Source organism: Corvus hawaiiensis, chromosome 26 (assembly GCF_020740725.1).
Source record: "Corvus hawaiiensis isolate bCorHaw1 chromosome 26, bCorHaw1.pri.cur, whole genome shotgun sequence".
Taxonomy (NCBI): domain Eukaryota; kingdom Metazoa; phylum Chordata; class Aves; order Passeriformes; family Corvidae; genus Corvus; species Corvus hawaiiensis.
This window is the reverse complement of record NC_063238.1, coordinates 19,214,257-19,230,901: the sequence shown is the minus strand read 5'-3', so window position 1 is coordinate 19,230,901 and position 16,645 is coordinate 19,214,257. Positions and strand designations below refer to the sequence as shown.

At 39.2% G+C, this 16,645-nt stretch overlaps 1 protein-coding gene and 1 long non-coding RNA gene across 2 annotated transcripts; one reads left to right on the top strand and one right to left on the bottom strand.

Annotated features, from left to right (window-relative positions):
* Nucleotides 1–193: 193 nt before the first annotated feature.
* Nucleotides 194–14,049, bottom strand: OSGIN2 (oxidative stress induced growth inhibitor family member 2). The gene is made up of 6 exons (XM_048286357.1): nucleotides 13,709–14,049; nucleotides 10,620–10,774; nucleotides 6,480–6,616; nucleotides 4,640–4,831; nucleotides 3,931–4,022; nucleotides 194–2,013 (listed from the first exon to the last, which is right to left on the bottom strand). Exons 1-6 carry the CDS (start codon nucleotides 13,750–13,752, stop codon nucleotides 966–968), a joined length of 1,668 nt encoding a protein of 555 aa, XP_048142314.1. The 5' UTR covers nucleotides 13,753–14,049; the 3' UTR covers nucleotides 194–965.
* LOC125316935 lies at nucleotides 13,297–16,326 on the top strand. The gene is made up of 3 exons (XR_007199916.1): nucleotides 13,297–13,375; nucleotides 14,398–14,543; nucleotides 14,690–16,326. It is a non-coding gene; the product is annotated as an uncharacterized LOC125316935 (long non-coding RNA).
* The last annotated feature ends 319 nt before the right edge of the window (nucleotides 16,327–16,645 follow it).

Below are 16,645 nucleotides of genomic sequence, written 5' to 3'. Positions count from 1 at the left end.
TGTGCTGCTCTAGAAAAAAAAGAGAACCAATTTTTGGTCAAATGGGAGATGAGAATATCTATCACCCACCCCACCTTCATCAGCCAAGTGATCCCATTCAGTCTTCTTGAGCTTGGAAGCAAAAACCCCTTAATTTTCTCATGTACTTAATTTTTCAGAAGTACACTAGATACTCATTATATTGACACTGTAATAAGAGCACTTATATGAGTACTTTATTGTTTATGTTAATGCGTATTCTCAGAAATGTACATATCACTGTAGGGGAACATCTCATGTTAGTCTTTGTGCACTCACCCAACTCTAGGCATAGTGTGAAGAAACATTAATGGATTGTGTCAAATCGTTATTAAAGATTAAATGGGAATGCTTATTCTTTTATTCCAATTACCAGGATAATTTAAAACCGTTAAGGAATACTTCTTGCTTACAGAAGTCCTTCTTACAGTAGAAACCATTTTGCTAAGTGCTCATTCCAAGTATTACTGTGGCAAATAAATAAAATCCTCGCTTCAAGCAGAAGGCTCCAAATTTGCTTTGGGACAAAGAATCATTTTGTACTAAACAAGCTTTCTGCTTTTAGAAGTTATTTAAATTTCATGGTAAGAGTATTTTTGTCACATTTGACACTAAAATGTAAAGCCACTCTGGTAGGCATTGCTTTTCACAGACGAAGTCTGCTCTTGTAGTTGAGCAAGAGATGACAGGCAGGCAGGCCAAGATAAGTTAGTCTCATTTTCTGTTTATCTGGAAGCAATTCCAGTTGAGATCAGTTGAAATAGCAGATCAATTTTTTGTATTTCTAAAGAATGAAATATTGTAGTATCAGCATCCTTTACCAAGCAATACAAGCGCAGGTTACTTGTACACAACAGAAATGTGACTGCTATCAACTTTTGCTGCCAGTGAGTTTTCTGTTAAGACTACATCTGTAATCCTGGATGTGAGAGTTTCTAATGTCTCATTTATGGTACCCCATCACCTCCTCCATCCTCACTTTCAATCAATTCATGTTTCTTCTTTTGTCTTATTGCCAAGCATCGTGCAATGCCCAGTGCACCTCCTTTTAAAAACCGTACAAAGTTGTCTCCCACCAGAGGCCCTAAAGCAAAGAGGTTGGCTTCTTTAGTGCATTCGTAAGTGTATGGATCAATCTCTATAGGATTCCCCTTGCATGTGATAGGCTGATTAGAGTGATGACCTATGCTATGTCCTTGGTCCTTTAAAAAGAAAAGATTTGGGTGAGAACCTATCAGAACTAAGGCTACAGAAAACTTCAAAATTTTCTTCAGCCCGGAGGCGCTCTGAAGAACACATTTCATTTCAGGCTTGAAGGAAAGTACATTGTGTTCAGGGAAACTAGTGTAAGCAGAATGTTGATTAGAGTCCACGGTATGAGACTGAGTACACATCATATGATAGACCTTATGGTATTCAGGGTAAAGCTTTTTAGGTAACTGTTTGAAAATTAGGCTTGTATCGGTAACTCTTCTACGAAACACATGGACTACTGGGATGTTGTTGTTATAGGCACATAGTACTGCATCAGCTGCTGTTAGTCCAGCACCCACGATCAACACAGGGTCTGCCTTCCCACGTAACTTTCCTTTGCTGATTGCAGCTCCGAAGTCAGACATGGAATGGAGGACAAAAGGAAAGTCTTCTCCTTCAACTTGCAGTCGGCCAGGAGAATCAAAGGTGCCAGTTGCAAGAGCCACATTCTCAGCAAAGAGGCAGAAGGGCACATGAGAACCATCTGTTGCTCGCTGATAACCTCTGACTTCCCAGTTTCTCTTAATAAGTGATTTCTGTCCATCTTCCATTTCCAAATGCTGTGTTGAAATATCTTCATTTTGTTGACTGCTACCTTCATCATCCTTTTCTCGGTAAAGCCTGGACACTGATGTTATATAGACATTGTCTCTGAAATTCTTTTGGAGGCCCATGACTTTAACATAGTTTTTATAATAACAAGCTATTTCCTCTGGCATTACTCGATCACTCTTTATATTTCTGAAACAAAATTAAATGGTTCCAGTTAATAAATAGACCTTATTGGTAATTTGAATATCAGATATGAAATATCACATGACAGATCAAATTTAAGAGGACTGAATCTGTTCAGTGTAACCGACACTGAGTTCATCATCTTTAAAGGCATTTATTTTTTCTCTTGTTTTCTGATACACAAGACAAGCTAACTTTTAAAATACAGGTTTAAGTCTTTATACAATGTAAAGTGCTATGGTGTTTGACAAATTAGGTGTAACAAAGCTCTGGAGTATCACGTCAGCTCCATATGGAAGTATTTTACAAAGTTTAACATCACAGCTATCAGCAGTACAATACTGGCTAAACTTGTACTCAGTGAGAATACACTTACTTACAATCTAATTAATTAAATGTCATAGTTAAGTGCTAATTTTGAAACTCCAGGTTCAATGTTACTGGAACCAAGTATTCATTATACTTTACAAAAGACCTCTCCCTTGGGTACAGTTAAGTTCACTAAGTATCAAATGAAGTAGTTCTATGTCACATGAGTGAGCAAAGCAAACATGACACAGAGTGTTAGTGCAACTATGTAAATAGGATTGTGAGGTTCAAGTGTTCAACAAAAAATATTTTTGCACTGCAACCCTGCTATTACATCTGTGCTTTTCTCGTGATTATTGCAGTCTCATAAGAAAAAATAGCTGACAGTGTAATTATTTGGAACAGTTGCATGAATTTTGCTGCTTCTTTAGAAGTAAGCTCTAGGAAGAAGGCAAAATAAACAGTACTGAACATCAGGATTGCCACTAAATTACACTTAAAATCATATTTACAAGTAATCAGGCTATTCATTTTCTTAGATTAACAAGTTAATAGCATATGTACTTTTAAATGCTCAGGTTACGGCTCTGAAAATCCTCATGAGATATTTATTGGAAGAGGATAATGTGACTGTGACACCTCTTACAAGGAAACTTAGGAAACTGTTCTACATGACTAGAAGTTTACATTATCATCAATCCTTTTAAAGAAGGTTGTTTAATTGTAGTACAACAGGTCAGCATTTCTGGTTTTAGCATTGTTGAAAACTATAATATATAGCTTCAGATAATAAGCAGCTTATGGGATTTCAGTTAATAAGGAGGCAAGATTGCTGGGGTTATCTAAGAAAAGGATTAAAGAACAAAGCTACAGTTTCTTCACTTCAAGGGTTGTCCTGAAATGAGTAACAGTCCGCCCTTAAAGACATATGCTCAAGTAACTCTACTTCTTCTTTTCCCATACATGGTACAAAACCAACTTCCTTTAATTTTGCTAGAGCAAAGTCAAAAAAATTAAAATTTTAGAAAAAGCTCATGGAGTGTTCCTAGATTCATCTGCTGACACAGACCTTTATGAACTGAAGTAAAAACAGTGAGCTTGCACAAAAGTAACTTTTCTTCTCAAGTTTTTCAAGAAACTTACTGCTACAAACTAACACTGAAATACTGAATTATTCTCTTAAAATTCATAGATTTAAGATGCTGCAGCTTTGCCTGCAAAAGCAAATACTGAACTACATAACTTCCTGAATTACAAGAAAGCTGGTGTGTGCAGCAACTTCAGCTGCATCTGTGTTGAAAGAGGAATTTACAATACTTCGGTTGATTTGAAATTCCTTCCTCCATCTTCCCTCACCTCTAATCAGAACTGCTTTCAGTAAGTGACTCTTTGTCAAATGCTACTGGAACACACCGTTGTCTCTGTACGTTTGCTTTTGGTGCACTCACGAGCAATTATTCTTCCTGACCATTGCCCAGTTTTTTCCAGTGCCATCAGGCAATTTAATAAACAAAACAAGAAGCCCTTCTGTGAACAGTGAAGTTTAAATATTTTCCAGTTATCTGGATTTTTATAGCAACTAGGATTCCCAAACAGATTATGCAGTATCTTTACCTGCGTTTGCTAGCTGCCCACTCCTTAAAGCTGAGGCCAGGCAATTCCATCCAGTCTCCAAAACTGATGGTTAGCATAGAGCCTTCCATGGACTATGGAGAAAACATGAAGATGCATGACCAGACACATTTCAAATTTATATAAAAACCAGTGAAGGTCTTCTTATTGTACTCACTTAGAGCAACAAAATACCAGAACACAACATAAGACCAGGACATTACATGAAGAACTGATGAACCATTTTTGTGTTACATGTAGATAATAAGCAACTATATGATCAAATAAAGAAGAAGGTGACGAGAGAGCATGTGCAAGTGAAACTAAAAGCAAGTTATTTAAAATACAAAAGAGGAAGAAAAACATGTGAAAGTGACATAAAAAGACATCGAGATTTAAGATTTTGTACAAAAGCACCTGGAAACAGTGCAGACAAAAAAAAAGTTATAGAAAATACTCTTCATAATAGTTCATTAAATTTAAACAAACAAAAAACCTGGTAATATAAGACAGCAGTCATGGTCACAAACACCCAAATAAGAGGGCAAGTTCTTCCTTCCTTTCTCATATCCCCCACTTACCTGGGCTTTGGCAAGTGAGCAGTTGAAACTGCAACTGGCATTACTATCTAAAACAGCCCTAGGTAGTAAGAAAAATCCCAAAACACAGAGTTATCAATTTACCCTAGGAGTGAGATGAAATTTTTACTCACATGCCAAGCCCCCCCAGGTGGTCCTTTTCCAAGCACTATGTGGGGAATATAATTATGCTGTTCTAACTTCCAGTGCAGAACAGGTGGGTAGTCATAGCCAAAGTCAGCATCAGGGTGAAGCAACGTATCGAAAAGCACTGCAACTGGGTTTGAGGAGCGTCCTTCAAGGCCTTCTGACAGGTACTCCAGATCCTGAAGGATGACAAATTTTGAAAAATGTTCATGCAGCATCATGCTATTCTGATGTACAGAAGTTGAATTGCAACAGAAAACAAAATTAATTCAAATTGCACTTTAGGTAAAGGTACTTAATGTAGAGATTCAATCACAACACTTTTCAGAAATAACTGCTATGATTCAATTCTGTGTAACTCTGAATAATACACCTCACTCATTTAAAAATTACATGTTAATAACAGCAGTTCTGGGGCAAGTCAGTATTTAAAATTCATTGTAGAACAAGAAGTATGTAGACAAATAGAGATCAGAGCAACTTAGTAACACCTGTATTTATAGAAAGAACATTGTTTTTAACAAGGGACTGCTAATATTTCTAGGAGCCCCATTTTGATAAAGCAAAATTGGAATCTAAAAACATTAAGCTTTAAACATCAAGTAGAAAAGGCTCTTTTGACAGCTTTTAGCTAGTTCCAACACTAACTGTATTGTATTTTGAAATAATGGAGATATTATAAGCATTATTTTTAAAAATTAAAACTAGGATTATTTTACACAGCAGTTAATGTTGAGCAAAATTTCTAGAACTTTATAAAATGTTCGCATTTCAGCATCTATTAACCAGTCTTGTTCTAAAAATTGCAATAATTGAAAAAATTATGCAATAGCAAATATTTGAAGAGAAAATAGAGATTTGAAGAAAGAATTGGACATAAGACCAATTTTTGCTGACAAAGACAGTACAGCTTAGCTTCCTAATTAGGCAAAATATCAGGGGGTCAGGGGAGGATGAAATACATGAAACATCTGGAGCCAAAACTTAGTCAGCTTACTTTCCTGCAAAAGAAAAAGACCTTGAGACCTAGGGTAAACATTACATGCAAATAGCACAGCACTGAAACAAAAGCACCCTCCAAAATCCAAAGCAAAACAAACCCCTACTCACCCCCTACAAACATAAATCCATGTTTGTATTTCAAATAAATTACTCACAAAGGCAATACAGTGATAGCATTGTCAGTAATCCATCAGGAGTACTGTGCAGTGAGTGGAAAACAGTGTTAACATGGCAAACAAATGGACAAATGGAAAGAAAAATGCTGGAGAAGATTTAACCAATCAAATCAGACAGAAAACTTGGATGCATAGAAGGATAACAACTACAGCACAAGAGCGACTGTCAATACAACACAAACACTGAAGGATGCATACTGTTCCAAAAAGAAAAATGGGTTGTGTTGGTAGAGGATATATGTTCCCCACATAACTAAAAATCAAATCTTAGTAAAAATTGTAGTATTTGCGAATATTTTAACTTGAACTATGTGTACTTTTAAGTATGTTAGTAGCATGTGTTCCTTGGTGATAGTGCCCAAACATCCAGGAAGTCCTGCAACTGGAAGTCCTGCATCAGCCACTGACCAAGTCATGCTTTAGACACTCCTGGCAGGTAGTAAGAACACAACAAAGAGTAGACTGTAAAACAGAAAAACACTACAAACTAAAAGCCTTCAAGAACCACAAAGAACACTACACAACCCAGGTTTGGATCCAATGGTCATGAGTTGATTCTATTTAAATTAACAGAGTAACAAAATAACTTATTAATGCATTAATGCTCGCAGTAGGAAAAGACCTAGACAAGATGGCAACCAAAGCTTACTTGATCAACAATGGAAAGATGTCGAGCTTCTTCTAATTTTGTATGTAGAATGGGGTTTGGGTGTATAGCTTCAGGAGACAAATATGGCCTGTATCCAGAGAGCAGGTAAGAAAGGCAAATTCCTGAAGGTCCATTTCCTATTAAAGAAAAAAAAATTACTGCTTTAGTAAAAATGTTTATAATCTACAGTTTGTTAATCACTAAATATACAGTGACAAAATAGTACTGAAGTAGTATAATGCCAGACTGTTTTGACTCAAAGCAACTTATAAACTTTGCAGTAAAATAGAGCTTTTTATAGGGCCATCCTCCAAATAAACAAAGCAAAATTTTTTTCAGGTAAAAAGAAACAGATCTGTGACTTTTACACCAGGAAACTAAATGCATATAAAGAAGTTCCCTAATTTAGTATGTCAAATTCACTATTCTTGTGTAAAAATGTCCTGACAGATAATGGTCTGCCTGTCAGTCATGGTGATATCTGAATATTACTGCATTCCCATAGGCACTGTACAACACAGAGCAGAAAGGCAATCTGGAATACATGATCTTCAGGTCTGTCCATAAAATAAAAGGACGAAAGAGACAAGCAGAAAGCTTAAGACTGAAAGTTAGATGAAAAGTTACAGGCACAGCAAAACAGCAACATAGAAGCTAAGTGAACACAGACCTCCTGTAGGTAAGTGGTAAAGTACAAGAAACTCATGTAAGACCACATTCATTGTTCAGCAAGAGTATCAAGTCCAACACTTTTATCGGTTTTGTAGCATTTTCAATTTGTATATGGGAATTGCTGCAATTTTAATAGACATTTTTAAAATGTTATTAAAGGTATGAGATAGATGAGACCAAACCATTACCGTAAGGTAAACATTTCTATTTATTTGACTAGTATTAAACAAAGTAGGGGACCATATTTATCACATGCAAATACAGAAGTAACATTCATGTCGCATAGTCAGATATCAAAAGCTAAATCAGAAAAGTATGTGCTAGGATACAGAATTTAAATATGTGGCTATGTATTGTTATTTCTATGGCTCCTCTTCCTCATAAACTGAATGAAAAGCACAGTGTTCTCCTAATGAGGCACTTGTGAGTACTTCGTCTTTGTTTGCACATATGGTATTTAGCGCACACCCTATGCAAATTCTGGGCTTAAGTTACAAATTTATTCATACTTTTATATAGCAGGATGTTTGTTCTTACTTCTAACCATTTCAGCTCTTGATGTCAGGAGTTCACAGACCATTTACTTTTCCCCATCACCTTTGCACACACTGTTTTCATCACGCGTTAACAATCCCACTTCTCCAATGCCTGTCTCTTCTCCCTTTTCCAGTTCCTCAGTCCCTAAATCCCCCATTACTTCGCTGAGATCCTGTTCATTCCCAGTCTCCTCATACATTGGATCTCTTTTTCCTCTTTCAGCAGGCTATACTAACCTGGTCCTCAGTGGCAGGGTATCTCATACTTTATTACAATGCTGTGCACATAGACTAGTCACAACCATAGACTACAAGAAAATCATCTAAAGAATCTAAAGACAGTGAAAAAGTTCTTCCTTACTCTCACACTGTTCTGCCCTCCCACAAACTGATCAACACAAGATAGCTGGATATGCTTCAGTCCAGGAATTTAAAGCTTAAAGATGCAAGCTCCTCCTGTCACCCATTTGCCATGAAATGGATGTGAGAGACCTGTACCAATACAGAGAAACTACCCACATCAAAATCAAATGAAATTATGAAAACACTTTAATTATACCAATAGCTCACAGGCATTCCCACGGCTGAGTAAATTCTTAACTGTTTTTAGAATTTTAACTTGAACACAGTAAAGAATTTTCTATCTTTTTACAAGTGCACAGCTAGCTTTTTTTTCCTGCTGGAGTATAAACAAAGTTAGTCCACAATAGGAAGGGGAAAATGTGTGCCTTGGCCAAGGATGCCATGCTAAAGTTCATTCCTACTGGATAAGCCGTAAAGAACTTAATGGGTAACAAATGTTGCCCAAACAAAGGCTGGCAAGGGCCAAGGAGATTACAGAAGATGGGATTACGTTAAGGTGAATTACTGTCACTGAGCTCCCTGAACTTTTCTGGGACCATCCAGAGAGCTGATCCAAACCCAGTTCCGATTCTTTAAGCAGACTAAGTCCAAGGGAAAGGAATTCCCTTGAGGATATGCTGTCAAGAACACACAAGACGAAGATTCAGCTGCAAGGTCTGCAATTAGACTTGCTATAATTTTCTCAGAAATTCTTGGGAAAAAGAGAAAAAAATCGTTTTGAAATGAGAAATTAATACCTGAGAGGTTTGTTCTTTATTTACACACAGTACCTCCAATAACAGCTCTGACTGCAACTAAGAGATATTACTATTATACAAACTTTAGTTGTACAATCAATATAATTGAAAACCCCATGGCCCTGTTCATTTAAGAAGCAGTTAGAAGTTTGTTTGAATATCAGCAAAATCTTCTTCTGATCAACAGCAAACTATAGTACAACCACCTTTACACTACGTGCCTAAATTTAAAGCAAATATTCAACTTTAAGTATCATAACAACCTTGTTGTTTGGATGAGAAGTGACAACACTGTCTACACAGTAATGATCAAAACTAGTGCAGAAGATAAAAATGTTTAGCGCAGAACACGCTCTAAACTTAAGAGTTTCAGCATGAAATTGTTCAACCCCAATGGAATGTATCCGTTTCTTCCCAACACAGGTACTGCACAGAAGTCATTAAACAAGTAGAAAACAGTGTTTATATATGGGGGAGGATGACAATTATTTTCATACTCTTCTACTACATTATCAAATCATTTTAGATCCCTTCAAAGGCTCTTCAGTGATAGTAGGCTGCCAGTGGAGAAGATCAGCTTGCAAGGTGTCTCAAATATATCCGTGAAAAAGCATTTGGACGATGGAGAGAGAAGTGGTCAAGGCAGCTGCGTTTGGTGTCAGCACCTAGAAAGGCTCTCTAGACAAAATAAGTATTGAGCACAGGTATTTGCCTAATGCATATTTGCAAAACTAAACATTGGAAACTGAGTCATTAACTCAGTTTATGAGTCATTAACTCATATGGCAAAGCTATACTAAGGCTGACAAAATGCTAGAAAACTGTCCTCTTCAACTGTGATGCAGAAATCATCAAATGATTCACGTCTGTCACATACACGTAAGTCTGTTACATGAGCACTATTTTAAACTATCATAAAGAGAGGTTTGTGAACAGGCCCTGTACAAACACCAGTCTTTCAAAGTTGTGGAGACTTACTGCGAACACAATTATATTGCAACATCAATCTCCAAAATCTCTGCTTGTTTGCAGGTACTTGCTCTAGTCCCAACAGCTTTGGACTAGATTATTGAAAACCTTCTTTTACTTCAGATCTTTTCTTTATCCCCTCATGAAGTCATGGTGATAATGAGCTGGTGACCAGCTGTTGTTGAAAAACCTTGGCCCAATACACATCATGCTGGCACTCTAAATTAAGTTGTGTACTGATGGAGCCTCCTCCCTCTGTTATCCTGTCATTCAGCAACATTTTACAGATACAAGCCTTTAAGTGTTCAGTCAAGACTAGAGTTTATTGTTTTAAACTAGCTGAATTGACTTGGATTCATTTTGGAAAAGATGGGAGAATATTTAGACATTAATGATGGATGCAACAGAGAAAAAGGCAATTAATGAGAGGTTAGCACCTAACCAACATACAGTACACACACTTTATATTATGCTTTTCAGTCTCCCCACAGATGACCCCACAGATTTCTACCAGTGTACCATCGATAACCTCCACGCATCCTGAAATAGACATATCACATTAATCAAACCCCATGTCATCAACACTAGAATCAATACAGTTCTTCCGTTAATACTCCCGTATCTGCTGCCAAATATTGCAGCTCATTTTCTCAAAGCATAATTTGAATTCAAATATACTCCAACCAGTCCCTTAGTATAATTTTATGCTACTGTTGTTAATTATAACAACTGTATTACTCTAATAAACATCTTCATTTTAAGGATCCTAAGCATTAGATACTTAATAATAAATTATTTCATGCAGCAGGTCTATAAAGGCAATGACAGTGACAGTGAATCTTTAAAAAAGTGAAAAAACTCACCTATTATTACTACAGGCAGAGTAAGAAGGGAGTCCCCAGGCAGAACAGTTTCTTCAATTAAAGGCATTCTTTTAATCTTCCTCCCAAGGCTGTCACCAAAGTACTGAACAAAGGAATTCAAAAGCTGTCCTTCAGTTTCAGTGCTGCTGTAAGTTCTAATTAAGAAGGACAGATGGGAGAAAACTAAAATGAAACAGTGAACTGTTGTCAGAACAGTCTCTTCAAAAATCGCTTTTGATGTTTTACTTCAAGAGCTAGAAACTGGCAAAATCAAGACCAAAACAAATACGTTTTATCCAATCTACACAATTTTACTCTTCAGCACAGCTTTTCTAACAGAAGATTTTTAAAAGTCCACTTTCTCCTAGCAAGTCTACAGAAGGATAACAAAAAGGCACAGATGGCTCTGCACAAATGCAGATTTCTAATCTCAGTTTATACAAAGCCAAAGTATAACCAAAGCATTATTTTGATCCCACACACAGTAGATCTCATTCCTCATTATCCTTATCAAATGAGGAGATACACACTGCCTAGCCAATTAACAACATTAAGGCCAGAAAAATCCTGAAGGAGCAGCTAAGGTACAACAGCAGCATTTATATCTCTTCCTGCTGGCTGAGCTGCACACAAGACTTCACCTCAACAAATTCCCATTCAGACAGAAGTGAGGCCAGCTAAAGTCGGCAGTGGTGTGAGGACGGATCCTTGTGAAGCGATCCCTTTAAGCCCTAGACATAACCCATCCTACCACTGTTAAAAGTTTTTACAGAAGGAACTGCCATGCAGTCAGATCAGCTCCTGCACAGCAGACTGCTTTCATGATGAGCCATTTTTCTAGATTTCTCAGTTCTTTGTCTGCAAAGTCTACTTAAGTTTCTCTTGTAACTCTTCACCATCTAGATGTGCTTCTAGAATACAAAGACTTGCTTTATAATGTTTTCTGTTTAATTATTTAGGAGCCCCTTCTGAAGCCTTTCCAGGTCATTGAAGAAGCACACACTATCAGTCGAGCTAGAAAGACAGAGTCAAATTAAGAATAGTCTGTTACTGCAGATATTTTGTCAAGTCTTTTGTAAAGTAAGGACAACCAATTTTTAATTAAAAATACCCCTACCAACAGTTCTAAAAATGTTTCTCTTTACAAATATGGTTAATTATTAACAATAAATAAAAGTACTCTTATATATTTCCTAAGAATTTGCATATCTTAAAGCTATTCTAGTGTTTCAGCAATTATTTTCTACACAGGACCAAAACCGTAAGACACTGATACAATTCCCAGGGCCTTCAAGAAGCCACGTACACTATGTACTGCCTCAACTCCCACAGCACCCAAGATTCTCTTTCAAAAGCCTTTCCTCAATGGGGAAGTCTGAAATAAACCGGAAACAGAGCTGGGCAGTAACAACAGCATTAGGAAACTCTTTAACACATCTCTCTGATGGCATTGTTAAAAAAGGTGGGGAGCAATTCTGAGGCTGTATTTATTTTGGAAAGTACTTGATACCACTATTCCCTGCAGTACAACAACAATAACAAAATTACACACTTACTGTTTGATTACTGCTGCCCATTAACTCTTGCAGACACCTAATATACAAACAGCATGAGTTAGATGAAGATGAAGAGTCAGAGAGGGGATATCCAATTATCGTCCTAATTTTTTCACCTCTGCTTTTAGAAAGGAACAGGTAGACTGTTTTATTTTCCAGCCTTTGCTCAAACTTGACTAAGGCGATACTACCTTATGTTTTGCAAAAGACAGTCTTAAAGGCAGCATGCATGCTTTAGTGTGGTTTTATTACACTTGCTGGGCTTGGTGGTACATAAAACTGAAAGAAACATTTCAAAACTTCTTTTAACGGCTATATGCACAATGCTGTAGGCTACAAAAGGATCTTTTAACAATAAAAACGTTGCTTCTGTGTAGCTTAGTGTATCACAAACTACCAAACCGGTGATTTTGCCCAGGAACATCTGCACACAATGTGCAGTTTCTTGTTCTTTGCACAGGAACATCCACACACAAAGTGCAGTGCATATGCAGGACTGTTGTCAGGAGCATGCTCTTCCTTTGCAAGAACATCATACCAGCACCCAGCAAGATCTGAAGTTAGGGGCCACCATCTTCATAACCCCTGAACAACACTGAAAGCCACCAATTACTAGAAGTTTTTATCTTGATAAAAATAGATAATATAATATAAAAGATAAAACGGTAGACAGCTTCACAGTGGTGGGGATTTGGCACAATTACTTACGGCTCTAGTCCTGCAGACGTGCAAGTGGGCTCAAGATGAGTCAGTTACAACACTAGTGCTTAATCTATTTTATACTGGTCACACCAAATAAGCTGGAGAACTACATTCTGTCAATAGCCCAGATTCTAAACATGTGCCGACGTGTGCATCCACGGCTTTGCTTTTTTTTTAATGTAAAAAACCCATTAAGAGAAAAAACACAATGTACATGTAACAGTTTTTCTCCCATTTGAAAAAGCTAATAATAATAATTTGATAATAACTAATACCTAATTTGCTGCAGGTTATTAAAACAAACGGTACCTTTTCCAGGTAGCAGTTTTGAAAGATTCTAGAATACATTACGTACTTTAAGAAAAAAAAAAAAAAAAGAAACGGACTGTGGTGGGCGGTTAACAGAAAACTCGTTATATAAAAGGAATCTGAATTTGGTCTCAAGCTGACACTTCGAGAAGCGAATTTAACACTGCCAGACTGCTGGATTTTCTCCAGGTAAGCGGGCAGAGCGGTGCCCCTTGGGGCCGGCATCCCGGGCGGTGCAGCGCTGCGAACCCCGGAGCAACACCGAGCATCAGCGGGCGCGGGCTGCCCCCGGCTCGGCTGCGCCTCGGCGCTGCCCAAGGTCACGACGCACCCGCCCGGGCCCCGCCACTGCCATCCCTTCCCCGGCGGAGCCGTGCGGGGCCGGGTAAGCGCCGCGCTCGCCGCCGCAGCCCCGCGGAGGCCGCAGCCCCGCCGGTGTCCCCGTCCTGCCCGCACCGCCCCCGCCCGCCGCCCCGCGGCCCGGCTCCCGCGCCGCCCCGCCGCTCCCCGCTGCCGCCTCACCTGAAGTGACCGGCCAGGGAGCAGCGGCAGCACCACACGGGCATGGGGAGTGCCGGCGGGGCCCAGCGATGAGGCTGCGGGGGGACACCGCACGCCGGCTCCCGCTCCTCCTCCTGCCGCCACAGTGGGGCCCGCGCCGCGCGGTCCCTCCTCCCCGCTCACATGCGGCACCGGGTCACACGCGGGAGGAGGAGCCGCCGCCACACCGGGAGGGAGGAGGGACGAGCGGGATGAGCTGAGAGGAGGAGAAGGAGAGAAGCGAAGAGGAGCGGAGAGTGCGCCTTCCTCCTGCCGGCGCTGCCGCGGGCCCGCGGGCCCGCTCCCGCAGGAGGATGCGGGATGCGCCGCCTCCCCCGGGGAGGGCGGGCAGCCCCGGCCTGGCACCGGCGCAGGGTGAGAGGGAGGGCGGTGCAGCGGCACGAGGCAGCTCCGCGGCCCCGTGAGGGGCTGCTGTCCCCGAGGAGACTCACACCAGGCTGCGGAGCTGTCGCGGGAGGCTCCCGGCCTGCAGCGTCCTGCTCTGCCCCATCGGGTTTCTCGTGAGATGCACATGAAGAAATTAACAGAAATCAAACAATTAAAAAAATTTTTGACGCACCTTTTGACTAACTGCCACCTATTCCGGAACAACGCTTCGTATATGATTAGTTAGTTGCTTTGAGTTGTGTCTTATCATAAATATTTTGCAGGGTTGCTTATTTGGAGAGAAGGCATTCCTTCCCTAGTCACACCCGTGTGTCAGTGACTGTGGGTGGCAGAACCTCAGGAGGTCACCCAGTCCAACCCCGTGCCCGGGCAGGGCCACCCTGAGCCAGCTGCCCAAAAGCATGGCCAGGTGAGTTTTGAGTATCTTCAAGAATGGAGAATTCGTGACCTCCCTGAGCAACCTGCTCAGGTATTTTTAAAATTCTCACAATGAAAACATGTTTCCTTATGTTTGATGGATTTTCTTGTCTTTTCTGTTTGTGTACATGGACTCAGCCTTTCCCAGGGAACCACTGAGTTCCCTCCCATCTTCTGACGAAGTCTTCTTCATCCCCTCCCGTCAGGTATTTATGGATGAAGGATCCCTCCAGCCCTTCTGTTCCACAGGCTGAACAGTCCCAGCTTTCTCAGCATCTGCTCATAGACAGTGTGCTATCTGAGACACCCATGTCTTACAGTGCTTTTCTCTCTCAAAGCCTACCAAACAATGAGTGAATGCCAATAAATTTATGACTGTTTATTAAACAGTTATAGCCTTTCCCACAGAGTTAAGCTTGACAATTAGAAATGTCTTTTCTGTGAATCTGTTCTATAAATCCACAATACCAAGAGCTCACAAAGCTGAGGAGTTACGGTCTGAGGTGGCTGTTGGTAGCTGACAGTCCAGTTCACCTCAAGGTTGTTCATTCAACAGACTGTCATGTCTGTAGTCAGAGAATAATTACTATTTAATAGATCTGGTCTGGTTCCAGTACAAAGGATGACTTTGTTAGACATGTGCTCTGTAAAAGCTTAAGGCAAAAGAACACAGGAGCTGAGCTGTACCACTGAGGAAATACAGAATATTGATATAAAATCTGTATTTTGAAAGGATGAAACATGTTCAGTTAAACACATTGTTCTTCAAGTGAAGCACCAGGTCTAATATGTCTTTAGACCAGAATTAACCACATGAAGCTGCATTTAGCTTGCCCTGTCCTCAAAAATACTGCCTTTAGTCCAGGAAACTATGTGAATGATTTTTATGTTGATCAGATAACTCATACTATTTGAATATTCATACTGTTTTATTAAAGTTATGTTCTGCTTTTCAATGAGTTGCAGAAAGCTACAACAGAAAATATTAATTTTTTTTCACATAATAGTTTGCTCATAGGACAACCTCCTCCCAGATACAAAACTCCCAAGTCTGCAGGACCTCACATTTCAAGGAAACTAGCTATAACCAAGCGAAAGTTTTTGGGGTTTCACCAGCTACTTGGTGGCATCATCAGATGACATTGACTTCAAAATCAACGTATTAAGGACATATTTGGCTTTAAGTACCGCCCTTATTTCCTTCCATAAATAAACCTGGCTATCTAGAATATGACACAGAACCTCAGCTATACTGGTACTATTACTAGTTTGTGTTCTTATCTTCATGTACATACAATTGAGGAGAAAAGCAAACACACCTGTGTCCACTTCTAAGATTGGGACATGTCTTTCCCCAGCATGCTTTCACATTTAAAATTAAAAGATTATATTGGACCTTATGTTTGTGATATAAAAAGGTAGTTTGGAAAAAGTACTTTAGAAGTACTTAAGTACTTCTCTGGAAATGATGTTGTGCATAGATGTCCTGATTTACAATTAATTATATGTTTCTCCCAGAAGTACAATTTTCTGTTCCCTTTAAATTCTACATGTTAACCTGGATTTTTCAAATGTCTTCGTTTTTTGGTTGGGATTTATTTCAAATCCGTGTCTCAGAATAAAATGTATTTTCTTTAGATGTACCTTTGTATTAGTTGTTTGTCACTAAAGTTGGAACACATGGGAAGAGACTAAAACACACCAAGCCACAGCAAACATTTCCTCACATTTTAAAGGGATGTATTTTTCCTGTTGAGTTCATTTTTGTAAAGAGATTCAGGCAGTTATTGGCTGTTAGCTTTATTCCAAATCTTTACATTTTAAATCATGCTAGCCAATTAGCTGATTTAAATCTCCTGTCTTTTGCTAACACTCACTATACTAATTTAGGTAATAAAATGGTGCATTTGTTCAAGAATTATCTTTTTTCAAAATCAATTTAATTTGAAAATATTTCTTCCCTGTCGCGATAGAGGGGAAACCCAGACGCTCAATATGAGTGATCAGCAGGAATCCAATTTATTGATTGTACCAGAACTCCTTATATACTAACCATAATAGGCTTTATGCATATTCGTAACGGCGCATTCTAAG